Here is a 21,830-nt window from a genome sequence, read left to right as displayed (position 1 = left end):
TTTAATGAATACCTTCAATGACTAGGATGTCAATAAATGCTAATGATTGTTGAGAAGGCAACAAAACAGAATGGGCTTTGCAGCCAACTAGAGAGGAGTGTAAACTCTCATTTCCTATCGTAAGCTCTGTGACATTGAACATGCCACTAAAATTGAGGTTGAATGTTCTTGGCCCTGAATTTTGGCTAGTTTCATGTATATGCTGCGAGGCCAGGGCGTGGCCCAGGGAAGCATACAATCAGCAGCAGCTTCATTCTACACTCTATCAGCCGTTCCAAACTGCAGCAAGAACAGGTCATGGCAAACTTGTTAGTTTACATGATGCCACCTCCTGTGGCTTCAATCTGCAATCCACAAGCAGAATTCAACGAGAGCAAAAGAGTTTATTTGAAAAAATTACTATGTATTGAAAATATACATTAGAAATTATTACATACGTCCATAGCCTTCCCTCCCCCACCACAAAAGTAGAAATATCTGCTTGCTATGCTAATGCCATAGGTAAATCCAAACCAAAAGAAAATCACCAGCAGTCTCCCCTCCTCATGTGCTGAGGTGAGGGGAGGTCGATTGTATGTGTCAGTCAATAGGAATTGAGCAAATCCCAGTCTTCCACAGCCAGACACACACACTTCTGCTTGGCCGACTGTGGCGAGCTCTGCTCCTGCTCTGACTCCTCAAAAGCTCTCTTCTTGCTCTTCTTTGATTCTTGGCTCAAGAGTGGCTCATGGCAGTCCAGAGCCTTCTCCCTATAGAACTGGAGTTTCCCAGAAGAGTTCATGTGGGTCTCTGCTAGGGGACATTTCCTTGAAGCTTCTGTGAGGGCTCGTTTCTGATCTGTAGGAATAAGAAGTGGGTGAGTTTTCTGTGCTCGTGGGCCAAGGCCTGGCAAAGTCTGAGACCACCCAGGACTAAGACAAGGCCCTGGGGTGGTCTGGACTAAATGCCCAGCAGCAGGAGTGGCAGATACACTACCATGGCAGAGGGAGAGGTGGGCACTTACTGGGTTCAGTGAGTCTAACAAATACCTCAAGAATCAATTTTCTCAATTTCCTATGAATAAAAAAATCTAGGATGACACAGAAATAAATAAAATAATGCATATAAAGGGACAGTGTCAGTTACACCCTTAAAGCTAATAAGCTGTTGGCTTCCTTTTTCCTTTCAAAACCTGGACTTGACTCTGACCTCTGCTTCTGGCGTGCCCTGGGGTTCTGATTTTCTTATTGTTTTCTTCAGCTTGTCACTTAATTCTTGTTTAAAATGACAAAAGGAACATTTTAACCTATCTCCAAAATGTTTCTATTTTCAGAGCTCATGGACCCAGAGCCTTGTGCATACTAGACAACTATTCTACCACAAGCTGCAGCCCTCGTCCTGTAGACACTTCATTGCCTCCGTTACTGTGTGTTTGTGGGTAGGATGTGAATGTGTACACACACATGGCACTGTGCACGTAGCGATCAGAGGACTTTTTGGAGTCAGTGCTCTCCTTTCATCATGAGATCAAACTCAGGCTGCCAGGTTTGCGTGGATGGCAAGCACCTTTCCCAATGAGCCATCTTACCAGCCCAGAGAACTCTTCACCTTATAAACTAAAAGGCTGTAACTATTCAGTAGAAATCCCTTACTCCCTCCCTCTAACTACTTCTCTTTCTCAGTGAACCTGATGCTCTGGGAAGCACACAAAAGAACAATCATAATATAGTATTTTTCCTTTCATGACTGTCTTATCTCATGTAGCACATCTTCAATGTTCGTGTGCCCAATGTCCTTACCTTTTTAAAAAAACAAAGGATTGGGGCTGGAGAGGTGCCTCAGCAGTTAAGAGCATTGGTCGCTCTTCCAGATGACCCAACACCCCCATGGCAGCTCACAGCTGTCTATAACTCCAGGATCTGACACCCTCACATATATATACAAGCACTAATGCATATAAAATAAATAAATAAATAAATAAATAAATAGTAAAAAGTTAAACAAAAAAAGATTTATATCATTTTAATTGTATGCAAGTGTGTGAATATCTGCACATGAATGAAGGCATCCGGGAGGACAGAGATATTGGGTCCCCTGGAGCTGGAGTTTCAGGTGTTGTAAGCCACCAGATATGGCTGCTGTGAACTGAATTCAGGTCCTCTGGAAGAGCATGTGCACTCTTAACACTGAGAGAGCCATCTCTTTATCCCATGTGTCCTTGCTTTTTAAGACTGGATCATACTCCCTTGTACATGAACACTGCATTCTGTTAACCCACCTATCTACTGCAGGGCACTTGGCTTACAAGTCTTTTTTTCTCTCATGTTTGAGATAGAACACATGGCCTTGCCCACGCAAGACTCCCTTGATCACTGAACAGCATTCCTAGTCCTGCTCCAATCTGTTGGCTGTCTCAATTGTCTGTGCTGTTTTCTTCTGTGCGACCGTAGGTCTTCATTGGAGCGAGACAGATACAAATAAGTAATAAGAAGAGGCCTTTCTGATGGCGGTGCTTGCACCGTGAGCTATGCTGAGGGAATGATTTGTCTCAGTGATCATAATAAGTTAATACAACTACAATTAATTTTCCTATAGAGAGAAGATGGGCTGAATGTTTTAAGAGTGTAAAAACCCAAGAGCAAAACTCCAAAACAGGATTCTCACAGAAGTACTGAGCTGCCTTTCGAGGCTCCGCATCTTTCCGCTGCCGCACAGCTTCCACGCTCACTCGCTCCCACTGCAGAACGATCTAAAAGAAATTTGGAAAGACTTGAACCCAAACAAAACCTTGCCTTTTTAACCTCAAACTTGTCTCATTCTTCCTTGCTCCCTTCCTTTTTTTCTCCTCTTTTTGTTGTTTTCCTTTTTTTTGTACCAGGGAGGCAAGCACTGTTCCTCTTAGTCTCTGCTCCCTTTCCTGAAACACAAACCTACCAATAACTTTTATTTGTTAACAATCAAGTCAGACTGGTTCCAAAAATATGTATGTGTATGCAGCAGGCCAGCCTGCTCAGCTCCCTCCTGCCCAGTTCCATTCTGTTCTAAGCTAGGAATCAACTGCATGAACTGCATAAACTAAACACTAAAAGCCAAAATAATAGTCATAGTACATTTCACACATCCCCAGACCCTTATGCCTTGAAACACATCTGTGATAACTCACCTCTATGTGTGTAGGATGTCCATATTTCTCTATCTACATGTTACAAGTGTAATTTTACTTATTAGCTATTGCTACTTTCTTTAGAAATATGACTGGATATAATAAACTATATATGACAGGATGAAAAGTAAGTAATCATTTCAACATATTTTGAGTAACATGGACTTTGCATTTAATATTTCTTACTAATGCAATGCAATGATCCTAATAACCATAAATGATGAAAAATACTTGCAGGACACAGAGCCGTTCAAGTATTACAGACCTAGCATGGTAGAACACACCCGTAGTTCCACAAGTGTGATTCTGGGGCCAGCCTGGGTTACATAGTGAGACTCAAGATACAGACAAATAAAACTACAAACTGTAAGAGCATATTTACTAGCCAAACAGCCCATAGCTAGTGATTTAACCTCTGAGTCTCATTTTCTTGACATGTTAAATAGATCTTAGTAATGGTATATATTCCACAGGGCTGTTACAAGGACTACCCAGAGGGTCTATCAGTGTCTGTTATGCATAAAGCACTTGGAACATATTAGTTATGAATTCTTCAATGGTATTTCCTGGTACTAGAAGATGGTTACTGTTACTGATCTAAAGGAAGCCAAAATGGACGAAGTCAATTTGGTGACTTGGTAGAAAATAAAGACACTGTCCTTCCAGCAACAGAAACAGAAGAAGGGCTAACTGTGAATACAGAAAAAGAAAGCAAGTTTGGACAAACTGACTCTGAGGTGCCAGGAAAACACATGTAGGTAGTATTTAGGAATACAAATGGCTTCTGATAGATTAGTCATCCTTTCAGGACACTGAAAAATATAAGTATCAGCTAAGACAGAAAAACTCCAAGGCATGCATGATTACATTAAATGCCACATAAAGCCAAGGAAGGTGAACACTAGGCTACTTGGCAGCTTCCAGAGACACTTAAAGTAGAACAGTAAAGGCCAAAACCAGACTGCAAGGGAAGGCAGCAAGGTGTGTGAGAGCTAAGAACAAAGAGAACACAGATGCCCTGGTAGTGAGGGACTCACTTGAATAAGGATAACTGATATTATATAGAGAAAGAAAGCACCACCAGAAGGTGATGCTGGGGATGTGGGGGTGAGGAAGCAAGGGAAATACAATAACTTTGACAAAGGAAGCTGAAGGAATAAGATTTAGGAATAAGATTGAAATAAATAAACTTGCATAGTTGTTTCCTTTAAAAAGAAGGGAAGTAGAATACGGCTGGAAAAGTAGAGAAATTTGGAGACAGAAAAGGAAGTGGGTTCCTGTTAGACAACCTCCCTCTTCAGGGATGGGTCAGCCTGTAGTTCCTGCAAAGGATCAGTAGGAGGCCAGGAAACCACTCCCTCCAAGCTCTGGAAGTCCCAGGTGATGGCAGGAAGCTACCGACTTCAAGTCTACACTGTTAGGTGTTTTACTTGGTCTTCACCAAACTCAAAGAGAAATCCTAGCTTTTGTAAAAAAAGACTCAATGTTTGCTCAGTCATACAGCTAGCTACTGAGTTTATGAGGCTCAACTCTTGACTCTCAGTCTCTGACTCCACAACCTATGTTTTTTCCATCATGTCACTTGCTACCAACCTGTAGGAGGTCTTGGCAAGAAACATGTGTCCACCAGATGCACCTAGGATGGAACCTGGGGTCCACTCTGGCAATTACTGAACCATGCCTATCTAGAGCCAGCTCCAAATGGTTCTGAAACACTTGACACAGGACCCCCTTCTTATGGTGAACAGGTTCTCCACCATGCCTTCTGGCTCAGAGCCAAGGAAGAACTCAGGACAAAGTCTTTCATGCTTCTGCCAAGAATCAACAGTTAAGTGTGTGAAGGGGAAAGGTGCCTGACACAGGTGAGCTGCTATCTACCTGATACCTTTTGACTTTCTATTCAAGGCTATACTTTACCACTTGGGAAGGGCATTACGAAGTCAATAGACACTCAAAGGCTAGATCTTTCACTGTGAAAGTGTGACACCAGTTAATTCTCTCTGGAATACAGCATACTGTGAAGACAACAGATCAGACCTCTTCCTCCTCTTCCTCCTTCCTGCCTAGTGAGCCATAATTTACTTATTTCCTGAATCATTTGTAGAATAAGATGGTATTCTAGGCATGAGGCCCAGTCTCTCAAACAAAGCAGGGAAATATTAAGATGTGACATCTAAGACTACTACCTCCTTAAGTAGATGGGTGAGTAACAGACTATCACCATTGATGAGTGAGGTGAGAAGTACAATTGAGGCAAAAGAGAATCAAAGGGATTCATGTTTATTTGACATCTAAGTACCTAGAATTAAAATGAAAAGCTGTATTAACTGTAGTGAAGCCGGGCAGTGGTGGCGCACGCCTTTAATCCCAGCACTTGGGAGGCAGAGGCAGGTGGATTTCTGAGTTTGAGGCCAGCCTGGTCTACAGAGTGAGTTCCAGGACAGCCAGGGCTATACAGAGAAACCCTGTCTCGAAAAACCAAAAACCAAAAACCAAAACCAAACAAACAAAAAACCCCCAAAACAAAACAAACAAACAAACTGCAGTGAAAAGCCTGGCGTACCTGGTCAGCCCAGCCCTCTGTTTTGCAGTTACTATGATCAAATTCCTTCAAAGGCACTTTGGAGTGAACAAGGCCTATGTGTGTCCGGAGCTTGTCCTTAACGGCTTTGATATCCTAGTGAGGGAGAAACACCAGAGACATGAATACATTTCCAATTCTTTCTTGTTTTCAGTAGCAAAGACCACCATAAATTAGGTATGACAGTGCACACCTATACTTCCAACACTCTGGAGATTGATGCAGGAGGATCATGAGTTTCAAACCAGCTTGGACTAGCCAACAAGACCAAACACCAAACCAGCTGGACATGGTGATATATACCCGTGATCCTAATATTCAATAAGCTAAGGACAACCCTGAGTTTGAGGCCAGCCTAGGTTACATGCGAAATTCAAGCCCAGGAAGGGCTACATAGTAATACTATATCTCAAAAACAAAACAAAACAAAACAAGACCACCATAAATACTAGCTCTTTCTAAACTTCAAATTATAGCAGAAGCAAAGTCCCATATCATAAAGTCTGTAAGGCTGAAGGAGACCAAAAGCTTTACCTTTAGTCCTGTTCCAGAGATATCCAAGCAGTTTAGTTTTCTAAAAGAAAACAGGTATCCAATTCCAGCATCTGTTATCTCAGGGTTACCTAGACATCAAAACAAGGCAGCCTCCTGTCATAACTATTGGTAAAATCCTCACAGTAAGCTCAGGGAAAAGCACAGGGCATCAATGAACAGGGTATGTGAATGTCCCAGAGTGAATTCAATATGAATTCTTATTTTTTCTACTTGTGACATGAAGCAACCACACTAGCTCCTTCACAGTCCAACTACCTAGGACTCGGATGAGTAGACAAATGCATGATTAAGGCAGTTATCCCACATGACTAGGAGCTGCAGAACTAGTGAAGTGGTGCATACTATCCTGTTCACCAGCTCACCTCTGAAGTATTACAGGCATGTGTTCAGTTTGAGAAGACTTTCAAGGTACTTACAAACAAGGACTATCACTACTCTTACCATCTTGTTTTTTTTCAGAAACTTTTCTTACAGAGTGCCTTTTCACATCAGAGAGTCCTGCTTTAGCTGTTTCCTCTAGGAATACTAAGCATAGTGCCAGCAATACAGCAGACACTCAACAAGTATTTACTGAATAGGTAACTTCCCTGGGAGGTATGCCAGGGGATTCAGCAACATTATTGTACAGAGGCCAAAACCAAGGCTCAGAAGTCAAACAATTTGCCCAAGGGTACAAAACCACCCTCTGCCCTTGCCTGTGCGGTTTCTACTCACTGGGAACCAACCACCTTGCCACAGATTACAGTATTACTGGACTCTCAAACTGCTGACTTCCTATCACTGGAGTCAAGTCAATCTTAAGTTACCACAGAGTGATTTATTCTGCTTCTTATTAGGTAAATACTGACAAAAAAACAGCTGACAGAAGACACCATGGATCAGAGATCCAAAGTAAAGCCAAATGTCCTTATGTATGTTCTTAACATGACAGAAGGGCCCTGCTGGCTATATGCTGAGTGGCATGAGAAATCCGAAGGGCCTTTTCCTCTCTGTAGGAAGTGGTGATAAGCTGCAAAAGGCACTAGGTCAGGAGTCAAGAGGTGCTAGCTTCAGTCCTGTCACTGGACTGTTATGGCTCCTAGGCCAGCTTGTCTTTTATCCCCTCGAACGAGGGGAATGATGACCCTAAAGCCATTCTCCAGACATTTAACACCCAGTAACTTACAAGACAGGTCTAACAGCATTAGATTCTCAAGGCCTCTTTTCATCACCCGGACTGGTGCTGTCATTTTCCGAATGCCTGCATCAGATAAGCAATTATCCTTCAAGTGGAGCTGAGTTACACTAGAGAAACAAAGGCCATAAAAGTATCACTTGATGAATGTTTGAGAAAGTACTTGGAAACATTTTACTTAAAAACATAAAACATTAATATCTCCAAACATTATAAAAGATCACCCAAATCTCACTATTGTTCTGTTTACAACTGTTCTTTCCTGCTGATATTCTTGAATTTTTGTACATTTTTTTTCTTGTTTTGTTTTCAAGACAGGGTTCCTCTGTATAGCCCTGGCTGTCCTGTAACTTATTCTGTAGACCAGGCTGGCCTTGAACTCAGAAATCCACCTGCCTCCGCCTCCCAAGTGCTGGGATTAAAGGCGTGAATCACCACTGCCCGGCAGTAAATTTTCTAAAAATAAATTATACGTGCACAGTGTTTTGTCTGCATGCATGTCTGTGCACCACATTTGTACTTGACAAAGCTAAAATTGGGCACAGGATCCCATGGAACTGGAATTACAGATTGTTGTGAACCATCATGTGGGTGCTGGGAATTGAACCCAGATCCTCTCCAAGAGCAAGTGTTCTTAAACACTGAGCCATTTTCCAGTCCCAAATTTTTGTAAACTTTTTGTTACATGTATATATTTTGTGTGTGGACAGGGGAGAGATGTATATGCCATGGTGACTGTGGGGAATCAGAGGACAACGTGAGGGAGTTGGTTCTTTCCCTCTACGATGTGGCTTCTAGGGATTGAACTCAAGAGTCATCAAGCTTGGTGACAAATGACTTTACCCAATGAGCCAGGTCTCTAGCTGCAATTTTTTTTTTTTTTTTTTATCACTTGCTATAATAAACTAGGGCAAATAAAACGGACAAACAAGGGACAACATTTTTCTTTCTTTTTTTTTTTTTTTTTTTTTTTTTTTTTTTTTTGGTTTTTCGAAACAGGGTTTCTCTGTGTAGTCCTGGCTGTCCTGGAACTCACTCTGTAGACCAGGCTGGCCTCTAACTCAGAAATCCACCTGCCTCTGCCTCCCAAGTGCTGGGATTAAAGGCGTGCGCCACCACCGCCCGGCGGGACAACATTTTTCAATTCTGATGGTTTCAACTACTACAGGTTAAATAAAGGTAACTTAGGGGCTCAGCAGTTAAGAGCACTGACTGCTCTTCCAGAGGTCCTGAGTTCAACTCTAAGCAAGCACATGGTGGCTCATAATCATCTGTAATAGGATCTGATGCCCTCTTCTGGTGTGTCTGAAGACAGCTACAGTGTATTCATATGCCTAAAATAAGTAAGTAAATCTTAAAAAAAAAAAGTAACAAAGGTTACTTAGAAGCTGGGCATGGTGGTGCACACCTTTAATCTTAGCACTAGGGAGGCAGAGCCTGGCAGATCTTTGGGAGGCCAGACTGATCTACAGAATAAGTTCTGGGACAGCCAGGGCTCTGTTACACAAAGAAATACTTTAACAAACAAACAAAACCAAAACAGAAAAGGTCATTTAGAGAAAAGAACAAATACATAATCTCTCCTAAGAGCTTTCCAGTCTGTACTGCTATACCAAGTGAACAGAAGTCGAAAATGTTTTTAGAAAAAAAAATTAGTAAATTAGGAAATTAAGTAACATTAGGAAAATTAGGAAAGTAAGTGACATTCCTTAAAATGATCCTACTGGACCATCCTTTTAAAAATAAAACAGGGCTGGAGGATGGCTCAGCAGTTAAGAGCACTGGATGCCCTTCTAGAGGACCTGGGTTCAATTCCCAGCACCCATACGATAGCTCACAATGTTCTGTGTAACTCCTGTTCCAGGGGATCTGACACCTTCACACAGATATACATGCACTCAAACCACCATTGTACCTAAGGTAAAAATAACTAAATAAGTAAATAAACAAACATTTACAAGTAACAGTGGGATGGTACCTGGACAGGGCCTCATTGGTGAGATGTTCTAGAAGTTCGTGTTCATCTCCAAGCCAGCAACAGGAAAGATCTAGGCGGGTCAGCTCCCGGAAAGACTTGATCTCTTCAAGTTTTTCTGCAACCACCAAATACCTGTGCAGTAAGAGCAATCAATAGCTTGTCTTCATCTTTTCAAACTTTCAGGTTGTGACTTTGTGCCACAGTCAACATGACATTACCCCAAAGTGCCAAGAAATAAGCACAAACTGATGATTCTATCACATGGGTTGGACTAATTAGTAAATACCTCAAAAAAAAAAAAAACCCTTTGTATATGATGATAGAATAAATATTTTTTAATAAACAGAAGACTATGAACAAAGGCAAATCACAAGGAAAAAAAAATCCAGTTTTTAATTAGCCAGACCTTGGCGGTAGTGCTGGATCTCACCTGGGAATTTCCAAACTTCTCACTCCCCCCTTTTTTTTTTCTTTTTTTGAGGGTCTTACTCGTAGTCTAGGCTGGACTTGATTTAAAAGTCTCCTGCTTCAATTACAAGCATGAGCCCACACTTTAATCTGCATATACTAAAAAGTATTTCAAAAACTATCTAGCATATTACAATTTCTCTTGCTACTGAAGCTCTAGCTTGAGCACCGGTCTACACCACTGGATCTGTTACCCTAACTACCCTCACAGGATGCTGCAGCATGACTCTCATTTAGATGCTTATTAAGACAAACTATGAACATAAGTGACTTAATTACACTGGAGCACCTTGCCAAGCTGTTATCAAGAAGCATCAGGGAGGCCTCTGGAGAGGAAGAGATCAAAATGACATTCCACAACCTGGCTGGGCTCTGCTCTGTCTTCTAGTTGTTCATCTATTTCTAATGAGGTCAACAGAAAAACATGCAAGGGATTAGGGTGACAGGAATGGGAGAAGAGGTTCCTAGCGTATAGGGAAGCCTGACAGTGGCCAGAGCATCCACTTCTCATCTACCTTCCTCTGGGAGGCCTGTGATTCCTACGGCAGAGTATGCTAGGATTAGTGCACAGGGCTCTTACTCAGCAGGATCTGGACTGCCAAAAAAAAAGATAATCAGACTGGCATAATGGGGTGGAGCTTTTTCCTTCCTATATCCAAATTAAATTATCAGTGTTAAAGTGACAAGTGGCCTACTAGATAAATGGCTTGAGGTGCTGGGACCCTTTTTAAATTGAAAAGTTTAAACTGCCTGGAGACAGAGCTCAGCTGGGTACACGAGTAAGCATTACTTAAACAGACTATTGTACCTGCACTGAACATGAAGCTGCTTTCTACCTTCTGATCACATTCTCAAGTGTTAGTGGGGATTTAGGGGGTTCCTGGCAATTAGAGAAAGGAAAACACACATCCTTTGATCAATTACCAAAGGATTTTTGTTAATCCTGAAACTAAGGGTGAAGAACATAATACTGTGTAATGTGATTAAGAAACATTGTGGAACTGAAGGCTGAAGGTTGGCACAGACAATACTAAATGCTAATCTAGGACACCAGGCTCCAGATTCTTGTTTGCAGCTTGTCTTCCAAATGACCTTTGAAGGCCCGATGGTAAAGAAACAACAGAATACACACACATACTTCAGTGCAAGACAGGCCTGAGTTTGAAATCTTTTTATTTTATTGTGGGGGAAGAAGCAGAGACACAGACAGAAAGACAGAGACAGGGGGAAGAGAATGAGGGAAGACAGTTCTCTCTTTCCTATTCATGTGAGCTGCAGGAGTCAACCTCAGGTTGTCAGGTGTGAATCACTGGGAACTGCCACTCTTTACCTGCTGAGCCATACTCATGGGCCCAGTCTGTATTCAAACAGCTTTAAGTACTTGCTCCATCACTTAACTCTTTTGAGCTTCAATTTTTTTCACCTATAAAACTGCATCTTCCCATTCTTCCTTTCCAGAATTAAGAAAAACAAACATTTACAAAGTATATGGCAGCTTAGATCACCCTTTAAACAGTAGTGATTATTACTTTGTTAACATAGGGTGAAATCTTACAGGAGATGGACTTGCTCTCTCTGAGCACCATTAGGATTAAAACACAGGGAGTTTCGTCTACTTGGACCCCAGCCGTAGTAAAGACACTGGCTTCTCCTCTCAGCAGGCAGTTTCTGGGCCTAATAAGGTGCTCTCACCTGCCTGATTCTCTTATTTTCAATTATTTTCTCAAAGTTCTTTCCTCTGGCCTGACCCCTTTTGTGTTGGTACAACCACCTCTGCTGCAGCAGCTCTAGGCTGCAAATACATCCCTACAGCCCTTCCTCTTTAATGTTCTTCTGAGTTGACAAAAGAGAGGGTTTTGGTCACAACCATAAACTAACTTGTACCTGCACAAAAAATGCAAAGTTTGGAATTTAACAAAATACAATCTAAAAGATTATATTGAAGATGTTCCCTATATATTTTTTATAAATACATGATCATTATAAATACAAAATACAGGATCATAAGGAAAATGGAGGAGGGATTAAGAAACTACAGAAGCTGGGCAGTGGTGGTGCATGCCTTTATTCCCAGGACTTGGGAGGCAGAGGTAGGAGGATCTACAGAGAGAGTTCCAGGACAGCTAGGGCTACATAGAGAAACCCTGTCTCAAAAAACCAAGAAAACAAATTACAGAAAGTACAAAGAAAATAAACCAATTGCAATCTTCCCTCACAGACATTAGGTTTTTTCTTTCAGTAATATATAACAATATTTTTAAAACAAAATTTAGGGTTAAAATAAAAACAAAAGTCACTACCTTGAATTCAATCACTAATACCATGTGGAAAAAAATTAATGTTTAAAAAAAAATAAATGGGTGGCTGGAGAGATGGCTCAGAGATTAAGAGCGCTGACTATTCTTCCAGAGGTGTTGAGTTCAATTGCCAGCAACTACATGGTGGCTTACAACCATCTGTAAAGGTATCTGATGCCCTCTTCTGGTGTGTCTGAGGAGAGCTATAGTGTACTCATATACCTAAATAAATAATTCTTTAAAAAAAAAAAACCAAAAAACAAAAAACAAATGGTATCTGGCCAACAAGATGGCCCAGTGAGTAAAGCACTTGCTATTCAGGTCTCATGACTTTGAGTATAATCCCTTACATCATTTCCAGAAGGTGGAAGAACAAATGAACTCCACACAGTTGTTCTCTAACCTTTATGTCATGGCACACAGCATATGCCATGACATGCTCGCACCTACTAATGCATACAGTAATAAAGTGTTTTTTTAAAAGCCCACTTGCATCTGGGCATGGTGATATATGCTATTAGTACCAGAACTTGGGAGGGAGAGACAGGCAGATCTCTGATTTTAAGACCAGCCTGGTCTATTCAGTGAGTTTCAGAACAGTCAGGCTACACAGAGAAACCCTGTCTTGAAATAAGTAAAAAAGTTTAAAAAAAAAAAAAAAAAAAAACCCATTTGTCTAAAAAAATTAAAAAAAAAAAAAATCTTAGAACTGGGGTTTTGCTAATGGCCATGTACTGGCTTCATCACTTGCCTTAAACTCATGGTACTCTTCCTGCCTCAGTCTCCTGAGTGCTGGGATTAGTTAGTCAATATGTGTAGGTTCATTTTTTCATTTGTCACATTCTGAACATTTAACAGTCATTTAAATTATCTCAGAATATTATGTTAACTCCATTATCTGACTATACCATAATCTGCTCAAAAAATTCTCTAGCTTTCATCTTCTCACTGCTACAAAAAACAATGTTACCAGATTGAATACACTTTTTAAAAAAATATTATTTGGGTTTTTTGTTTGTTTTGAAATAGGGTTTCACTGTGTAGTGCTGGCTGTCCTGGAACTCTATGTAGATTAGGCCTTACAGAAATCTGCCTGCCTCTGCCTCCTGAATGTTGGGATTAAAGGTATGGGCTACCATGTCCAGCTTAAAAGTTATTTTTAAGCCAAGTCCTCACTATGTCATCTAAACTGAAAATGAACTAGGCCTTCTGCATCAGGACTTCAGTTGTTTGCCATCATGACTGGGCTCACAAGAGAGGCTCTTTCCTCTGTCCAGTTTCACCTCCTGTTTTTTCCTGAAGCCAAGAGTAAGAAGAGAAACAAGAAGGATGAATCCTTTCACTGTATAACTTCATTTGCAACAACCACCTGCTTGGAGCCCAAATTTCTCCTGTAAGACAGATATGTTCCTCTATAGGGTTATCACCATGCCTGCTGAAATAGTCTTAATATGCAGAATTATAGGCCAAGCATGGTAGTCCATGCCTGTACACTCTGACAGAGCAGTAGAGGGAAGATCAGCCATGAGATTGAGGCCAACTGGATTTACAGTGAGTTTTGGGCAAGCATAGCTTCATAGAAAGGCCTGTCTCAAAAAACCCAAGCAACAAAGTGAAGAAGAGTTGAACAAATCATGTAGCTGTTTTTAGGTTTCTCAATAAACACTGCCAAACTATTTTCCAGAAATGTTACACTCACATTATTTTGGTACTGGAACTGTTACATTATTTATATGCTCATCAAATGTGAATTAAAGTGTTATCACAATTTAACCAATCAGACTACAGCCTATTAGAGACAAACAGCATTTTCAAAAGCATGGGAACTATTAGACTGTAAAGATAACTGGAGAAAGTGGAAAAGTAGAATCCCAGTTGCAGAGCATGCACTCTATAAAGGATGTATGTCTTTGAGCATTATTGCTGGGGGAGAACTGTAAAGCTTTTCATTTAAGTTTTATATATTCTCAAATATGGAGTTTGTATATATAACTCTGCTTTTACCCTTCTAATTTTCTATAATAAACATAAATAACTTGGAATAAAATACAGGATCGAGGCAGGGCAAGGTTGGCCATGCCTATAATAGCAACAAGGAGGCAGAGTCAGGAGTCTGGCAGTATAAGGCCAACCTGAGCTAGTACAAGATCCTACCAAGGAAGGAAGGAATAAGGGAGGTGGAGGGATAAAATGTGAAATAAAATGACTTTGTCATTCAGCAAGATAAGTGTTTTCCTTTCATTGGCAGCAATCCCATGTAGGCTACAGCACAGACAGTTTTCAGGAAATGCCTGCTTCATGCAAGTCCAAGGTTCTGCTCTATGTTCTCTGGCTTAATCCTTTTAAAGCAACATATGCAACCTGATCTGGGGTGAATTCATTAACTCCATGAACCAATTAAATAAAGATAAATTATGCCTTTCTTCATGTTTTATGAACAAAGATCCACCTACCTCTGCCTCCTGAGTACTAGGATTAAAGGTGTGCTGTTTGGCTTCATTTTATAGGTTGTATTTATTATTCATCTGAATGGTAAACTGGTGAGTTGGGAGATATGGCTCAGACAGAACACTATACTAGTATTAGGTCCTGGGTTGGATCTTCAGTATCACACACACAAAAAATGAATAGCAAACTGCCTTTTACTCATAAAAAAGTTCAGATGGTACATTATAAAACTAAGTCTACAATACTGATTACAAATAATTTTCAAATTATGTGAAGAGAGAAAGGTACATAGGTATATAAAACATGTAGTCATCTACATTTCCAGTTTGACAAACTGGAAAGCCACAGAGATGTAAATGTTCAAAGTATCTCTGGAATGAGAAAAAAAGTGGTTGGGCTCTGGGAAAGGAAACAGGAGGTTTGAACTGTTTGCCAAGGTCATTTTTACTCTTTTAAAAGTAGTAGATGTTCTCAAAGTTTTCTTAAATGATAATAAAATAAATATTTTAAATATATACAAAAATGTACACGAGCAAAGGCAAATCAGTCACAAGAAAAAAGTCTGCTTTGTAACGAGACAGGCCTGGATGTTGGGAACTTATTTGAGCATTTCCAAACTTCAGGATGTTTGAAATTTTAATCATGAATTTTAAAAATGTTACCATTTAATCTAACAGTCAATATCTAGTGTTCTTAAAACTGAAACAGGACCAAGACTTCTGAGTATTCATGTTCATATTCCCAAGGCTATACCAAGAGGTATTTGGCAACTCCTAAGTTTCCTGTATTCTCTTATGAGAAAAGTTGATTCCAAGGGAGTAAGATGGTATATGCTTACACCTAAAATTTGAAGGAGAGAACAGAACAGTTTGTGTCCTTTTTTTGTTTGTTTGTTTTTGTTCTTTTTAGATTTTTTGAGACGGCATTCCTATGGGTAATAGCCCTGACTGTCCTGGAAATTGTTCTGTAGAGCAGGCTGACCTCAAACTCAAGAGAGCCACCTGCCTCTGCCTCCCAAGTGCTGAGATTAAAGGCATGGATCATCATCACCTGGTGAGCCGAGTTGTTCTCTACCAGCCTGGGAAATATAGCAAGACCATATCTCAAAGAAAAAAAAAAAAAAAAAGGAGAGAAGTTGGCTGCCAAGTATTTTTATCTATTGGAAAAGCTGTGGTAGTCAACCTAATCCTTACAGAACATTTTCAAAATAAGGCTAAATGTTGTCTAAGAGATGAGGAGAGAAAACCAGATAGTGATCCCCTCCTGCCTCCTCAAACCCCCCTCAAAATGACCTGTACTTTAAATGTATTAAGTTCTGACGGTAGAGCTTGTGAGCCTGCTAAGTCCCAGGGCTTGACAGGATAAACATCCACTGAAGCACTCACTAGCTAATGAGAATACCCACCTGTTTCGCAAGCACAGTGAGCAAAGCACCAGACTTCCATAGGCCTCAGTGAATTTCTGTAAAGCCCTCAGCCCTGCACCTGGCTCTGTGAATTTCTGTCTGGCTTCAGCAGCAGAAAACAGCTTCTCAGCAATCTGCTCAGGAAAGCCAATAAGGGAATCAATGTGATCAACGTTGTCGGAGATGAAGCCCAGCACCAGGCTGAAGAGGGATTTAGCAGAGTAGCGCAGATTCCCCTCTCGGGTATATGTGAAGATGAAGTGATCAGTCTTCTCTTTCTGTGCAGTGTCGTCTTCCCTGTTCATGCACAGCTCCACGGAAAAGCCTTTGGGAAAGAGTCTGAAAGGCCGTGGCTTCTGCAGGCTGTTCTTAACACCATCCAGAGCCAGATTGACCATGTGTAGCTGCCCATTTTCTCGAACATAGATGGGCCCTGGATCCAGGTGGGCTTCTGAGTTGAGGTAGTAAGCCATTGCCTTGGTTGCAACTGTAAAAGCAAGGTGTGTGGAAGCAAATCCAATTAGAATGTCATCTGCAGTATGAACTTCACCTTGCTGTGCCCACAGCTTATGATCCTATCGCTATGAGGAAAGCCAGCCTCACCAGTTGCTGAGAACTTTGTCACTATGAAGCTGTTCCACTGTTTCTACCTTAAGTGCCTCTTTTGTATTTTTCTCACCAATTTAGTAATTTACTAATCTTTAGGAACTTGAGCTAAAATTTCATTTCTAAAATTCACCCAGAAGTTACAAAAAAATGCCAGCAACAATTCTTTTAGAAGTAGATTCACAGCAGCACAGTTTATGTTAGCAGAGCAATGAGGAACATCCTACATGGCCAACACTTCAGTATTAGTAACAAAGCATCCACTATTTCATCAGGTGTTATGAACCCACTAGAATGCTGGAATTAAAAAATGTTTACACACAGAAAAAAGTAACTCCCCTAGCTGGTTTGGCACCTTCCACACATCTCTTTGTTGCACTTGGCTCACTGTCTTATTGATTTGCTTCTGGGCCTGTCTTTGCTGCTTTGCACATAGAAAGACCACATTTAATTCATCCAGACTCCATAACAGGACTCTGGTACAGTGCAGTCCTAGTTCCATAAGCCTTAGGTAAACCATGAGCAAAAGGATGTCTTGAATTTACAAATAAAGGCCTCCACAACAAAGGCTAAATAAAGTCATTATAGTCCCTCAGTGTCAGATGTGTTCAGATTCTGTTGGAGCACTCTGAGGTAAGTTAAAAACCAAAAAGCAGTTGTGTTTTTCTTTAATCCCATTGGTGACATTATGCATCAAGAATTAATTGTAATAAATACTGTTTTCTTGAGTAACTGAGATTTCAAATTACACAAGAAACTGCTATGTTAAATAAAGACATCTGATTATCATTTCTACAATAAGAAAGGGGGAAATGTGGATTTCAATACCATGTAGGCCTATCAGTACGTCTAAAGGACTCTGAAACTATCCCTCAAAGACTCTGGTTGACTTTGGAGTATATCAAGTCAGCTTCTACATCAATATCTACAATGTGGCCTGAAGCCACTTACAAGTGTCAGCAAACAATTAAGTCAGTGACAGAAATGCTGAGTCTCTGAAGATCAAACAATGATCCTGTTTGTGGGAATCACTACTATTCATTTTTCTCCCGAGAATAATTATGTGTATGCAGCACATCAGAAAGGAGGGCCCAGCCTAGCCCTGGAGCCTCACCCTTTCCGGCTCATCTACTATGTCCTATTCTGTGGCCCTCCCAATGCTACATGGGTAAACTGTCATTCACTTGACCCACTGGAATTAGCTTAGTTTACTGCTTTTGGTTGTTCTGCCTGACTTAGCTATTTCCTGTTCATCATTAACATTCAGCTCAACCATCACTCAGCATTCTCCTGGGAAACTTCTCCAACCCCAGTACCAGCCCATGCCTGTCTGGTTTTCCCAGAGCACCCAGTGTTTCCTTTTACACAACACTTAGCACTGTGTACTATGTTCATTTGTTACTGTACCCGAAGCTGTGAGTTTTTTCTTTCTCAGGCCAAACATGGTGCTTAGTACTGAGTAAGCACTCAACAGATACATGCTGAACTGAATGAGACCTCAAAGGGGTGGATTTAGTGCTGAGTTGAAGGGCCTGCTGATATTGTTGCTAGGAGCCAGCCGTTCTTCCAGGCAACAGCTGCAGGCTCCTCCCCCACTTGTCAGACCCTTCTGCAGGTGGTAGAAGCAGAGCAGATGATGGGGCTATATTGCTACTGGTACTACGTGGGGAGTGGGGGGAGGAGGGAGGGAGGAGGGAGGACAAAACAACTAAAGTAAAACCAGTTTTTTTTTTTTTTTTTTTTTAAAAAAAAGTCTTGTCATAGTGCCAGCTCTTACACTTCATACTCTTGCCAGCATTCAAAGGCTGCTTCTGAAAAAATGCCCCTCCACCCCCCACTCGTTATAAGAGCTTCTTTCAGCAGGGGCAAGCATTTGGCCCCTTCGACCTCATAGACCTTAATCCTAAACAAGAAAAAAATATCCTTCAATCCTTAAAACTAGACCTTCAGAGCCTACTCTATCTAAATATCAGAAAATAGATACTAGGTATAGTATAAAAACAAATTATTTAATACACAGACAAGAAATGATCAAATGGGTGAGTGAAGGAAAGAAAACGTTTTATCATTATCACCATTTTAGAGCAGCCTGAAATTTAGTATGTAGTCCAGGCTGTTTTCAAACTCAGAGATCCTTCTACCAGAACTTTCCAAGTCCTGGGATTACAGTCATAAGCCACTATATTTAGTCTAATGATCTACCTGTAACAGCAGAAAGGCAAATTCTATGAAGATAATGTGTCTTAATGGGTCAACATGCCATAATGCTGACAAGGAGGAGGAAGGAAAGCCGAAAACCCAGGTTTTTCTTATATGCACTGCTCTTAATCCTCACCTCTGACCTCCCACAAACTCTGGAGTAAAACGGAATGAATGGATGACTTCTCATGAAAACTAGACGCATGATTCCACCCAGCAGAGGGCACAAGTAGTGTGGGACCAGAGTTTGGATACCAATCCCTTACTCGGCCCCTCTTGGTAAACTTTACCCTCCAAGGATCATTTTCAAAAAAGGGGGCACAGTTATGACTATATCATATCTTCTACTCATCAAACAGTATTCTCTTTTTAAATGATTAAAAAATTCAATATTTACTGAAGAGTAAATCTGTATTCTTTGTCCAGGCAGTAATCCAAGGCTTTGCTTTCTTCAGTTATTTGAAGAACTACTCTTAATTTATGGAATCATGCATGGTAACCTTTTTTTTTTTTTTTTTTTTTTAAATCCTGTATTCTCCTAATAAAGTACTTCCTGAAGTTTGTGAGGTACTATAAAATGATCTAAGGATTAAATGAATGTCTGAACTTTCAACTTTAAGAACCATAAAGGGTAAAGCTTCTATGCTGGATATTACTTGCACCTCACTATTGTTCATGTTGGCCTACTGCAAACTGGCCCCTTAAAAGACAGCTTTTTCTTGCCTGGGGATGGGAGTGCTCATTTAAACTGAAAAATTATAACAATGTTCAGTGGAGATCTCTTCCAGCTATGTGTCAGATTAACAGAGTGACAGGCGGTCTGGTGGTATTCTAGCCCACTACAGAGACGCAGCACTGTGATCTACCTGAGCATTACAAAGTATGGTACAGCCGTACATTAGCATGACATTAGTGAAGCTGAAGTTAGCACAAAGCGTTTAATTTCTTCAAATAAATGAAACATAACCTTGGTATATTAAAAATTTAGTTCTCTACAACTTCTTTAAATAAGAGACAAGATAAAATAATTAATAACCAAACATGAGTTTTAAAACCTTGAAGCCAGTTTCTGAGGAAAAAGCATAAAAATTATCCCAGACAGTGGAGAGGAGAGAAGGCAACAGGATAATAGTGCTAAAACTGTGGGCTGAGCCTATGGTTCAGAAAAAAAAAAAAAACAAACAACAATCAAAAAGAACACCTAACCTTAGTAGATAAGTTAGTCTTCTAAGAATAATAAGTAATTGATCAACGTAATGATCAATGGTAATGATTCCAGATGTGATTGAAAGCTACCACTTATTACATACCTACAAGCTGGCAAGCACTTTTAGGTACAACATAAAATGATGTCATGCAATCACTGATCCTATGAGGTCAGTATTGCCATTTAATGGATGAAGAGCCTCAGAGAAACGAAGGAACTAACTTAAGGCTCACAACTCCTAAATGACAGAGCCTGAATTTAATCACAGGGCTGTGTAACTCCAAAGCACAAGATCTTTCCACTTGTGTGATGCTGTATCTCAAGAATAAAAATACGACAGCAGCCTTAAAAATGTTTTTAAAACACTCAAAATTAATCTCACCGGCCATTTGATCTCTCTGAAACTCACAATGGCTTAAGATGGGGATTAAGAGGCAGGGAATATATTAAAAAACAAAACAGTGGTCATCTGAGGAAAAGAGTGGTGGAAACAGAACCAGGGCTCACTTAAGGATGAGGCTTCCTCCTTCACTCTGCCAGGGCAGAAATCCGCCATATCCACACAGCAGGAAAACATCTGTCAACTCATGACCTTCATCTCAAAACTGCAGACATCTTTGCCTTACTTGAAAATGTAGTGGTTTTTAAAAGACTTTTTCTTAACATAGCAAGAAATCCGAAGAGAAAGTAGTTCTAAAGTATCTGTAACCAACTATCAATCCACCTTCATTGTTCTGTGTCACCGCCATTATTGAATTTCCCACTACTTCTTTTTTCCTGTAACTTGCCCTTCCTACCTGCTTTCTCCCCTAAACTGCAGAAAGTCATGTCATATCCAGGCCCATACTTTGTCCAAAAGCAAGCTAATCTCGCCCACATCTTGATAGTTTTACTACTCTAGCTTTTCAAACAGAAAAAATTCAATCCCCCACTCGCCAAATTCTAACCTTCCCCATCCACTCCCAGATCTTCGACCCATCTTCCTCACATCCCAGACTCTTCCGTGCCCCTCAAAATTCGGCCCGGGTCCTCCAAACTCAACCCCACCTCCACCTGCCTCCTAGCGACCCGTTTCCAGCCCCCATCCTTCTCTCTTCACGACTCTTCCTCTCGCCATCGAGGTTCCTCTTAGCACCCTAAGTCTCTCCATCTCTTTCCCGGTTTTGATGGTCCTCAACCTTCAGAATCCCCTTTCTTCACGCCTCACTATCTCCAACTTCACAATCCACGGCCTCAACTAGTTTCTTCCCTGCCCCCAAGCCCCACCCCTCCCCCTACTCCAACCCTAGCTCCTTTCCTCCGTGCACTCCTCAACCCCTTTTCTTTTCCCCCTTCCCCGGCACTCCCACCCAAGCCTCTCCCCAAGTCCACCTAAGCTAAATCCGCTCCCTCTCCCGCCCAGAACCCTAATTCTCACACACCCTCAGTCTAACCCCGGACGCCGCCGACCCCACCCTTAAACCCACCTCAGGCACCCCTACATCTTCATCCTCCCACCTCTCCCACCGCGAGCTCTACCTCGTCCCTAGGGCCTTTCCCCTCCCCCCAGCCCCTCACACTCCGCCCCCGCACCCACGCGCTGCCCGAGGCTCGGCGAGCGGCCCGGCCCGCGGCCGCCACCTACCTGTGCCCCTGCCCGGGGCAGCGAGCGGCTGCACCTCACTGCCGGCTCCTTCCTCCACTGAGCGGCTGACCAGGAAGCGGCTCGACACCTAGGCCACAAAGCCCGTGAGGGTGGGACACACACAGAGGGTGGCAAGAGGGAGGGGC

The 21,830-nt window shown here is 41.4% G+C and overlaps 3 protein-coding genes across 6 annotated transcripts in view; 2 read left to right on the top strand and 1 right to left on the bottom strand.

Moving 5' to 3' along the window:
- Ldlrad1 (low density lipoprotein receptor class A domain containing 1) overlaps window positions 1-2,688 on the top strand; it is a 24,486-nt gene extending 21,798 nt beyond the window's left edge. The window contains exon 7 of one of the 2 annotated variants that reach the window (XR_013110532.1): window positions 1,313-1,369. Coding sequence is in view for 1 of the 2 variants with exons in the window: in XM_076934535.1 (XP_076790650.1) it covers window positions 2,575-2,654 (80 nt within the window). In the remaining variant the exon portion in view is untranslated. Of the gene's footprint in view, window positions 1-1,312; window positions 1,370-2,574 lie in introns of those variants that run through there. The other variant, XM_076934535.1, reaches the window with a different exon arrangement.
- On the bottom strand, window positions 364-21,830 carry Lrrc42 (leucine rich repeat containing 42). 2 transcript variants are annotated; one of them, XM_034502792.2, is made up of 8 exons: window positions 21,685-21,830; window positions 16,049-16,535; window positions 9,431-9,562; window positions 7,444-7,562; window positions 6,258-6,346; window positions 5,706-5,819; window positions 2,644-2,728; window positions 364-837 (listed from the first exon to the last, which is right to left on the bottom strand). In XM_034502792.2, exons 2-8 carry the CDS (start codon window positions 16,519-16,521, stop codon window positions 584-586), a joined length of 1,266 nt encoding a protein of 421 aa, XP_034358683.1. In that variant the 5' UTR covers window positions 16,522-16,535; window positions 21,685-21,830; the 3' UTR covers window positions 364-583. The 2 variants fall into 2 exon arrangements, with proteins under 2 accessions (XP_034358683.1, XP_034358684.1); XM_034502793.2 differs by lacking the exon at window positions 21,685-21,830 and adding an exon at window positions 21,527-21,582.
- The window catches only part of Ift25 (intraflagellar transport 25), a 38,063-nt gene continuing 37,886 nt past the window's right edge, over window positions 21,654-21,830 (top strand). The window contains exon 1 of one of the 2 annotated variants that reach the window (XM_076934538.1): window positions 21,654-21,788. The gene's annotated coding sequence lies outside the window, so the exon portion shown is untranslated. Of the gene's footprint in view, window positions 21,795-21,830 lie in introns of both variants that reach the window. The other variant, XM_034502795.2, reaches the window with a different exon arrangement.

This window comes from Arvicanthis niloticus, chromosome 5 (genome assembly GCF_011762505.2).
Source record: "Arvicanthis niloticus isolate mArvNil1 chromosome 5, mArvNil1.pat.X, whole genome shotgun sequence".
Lineage (NCBI taxonomy): Eukaryota > Metazoa > Chordata > Mammalia > Rodentia > Muridae > Arvicanthis > Arvicanthis niloticus.
The sequence above is the reverse complement of the archived record's forward strand: the minus strand, read 5'-3'. Positions and strand labels throughout refer to the sequence as shown.

Excerpts from the sequence above, each read along its gene's own strand:
- Lrrc42 (XM_034502792.2), bottom strand. The coding sequence starts at position 16,521 with ATGGCTTACTACCTCAACTCAGAAGCCCACCTGGATCCAGGGCCCATC. Across the intron at positions 9,563-16,048 it reads TCACTGTGCTTGCGAAACAG|GTATTTGGTGGTTGCAGAAA; the intron begins GTGGGTATTCTC and ends CTTACTGCACAG. Across the intron at positions 2,729-5,705 it reads CAGAGGGCTGGGCTGACCAG|ATCGTTCTGCAGTGGGAGCG; the intron begins GTACGCCAGGCT and ends AATTTCTTTTAG.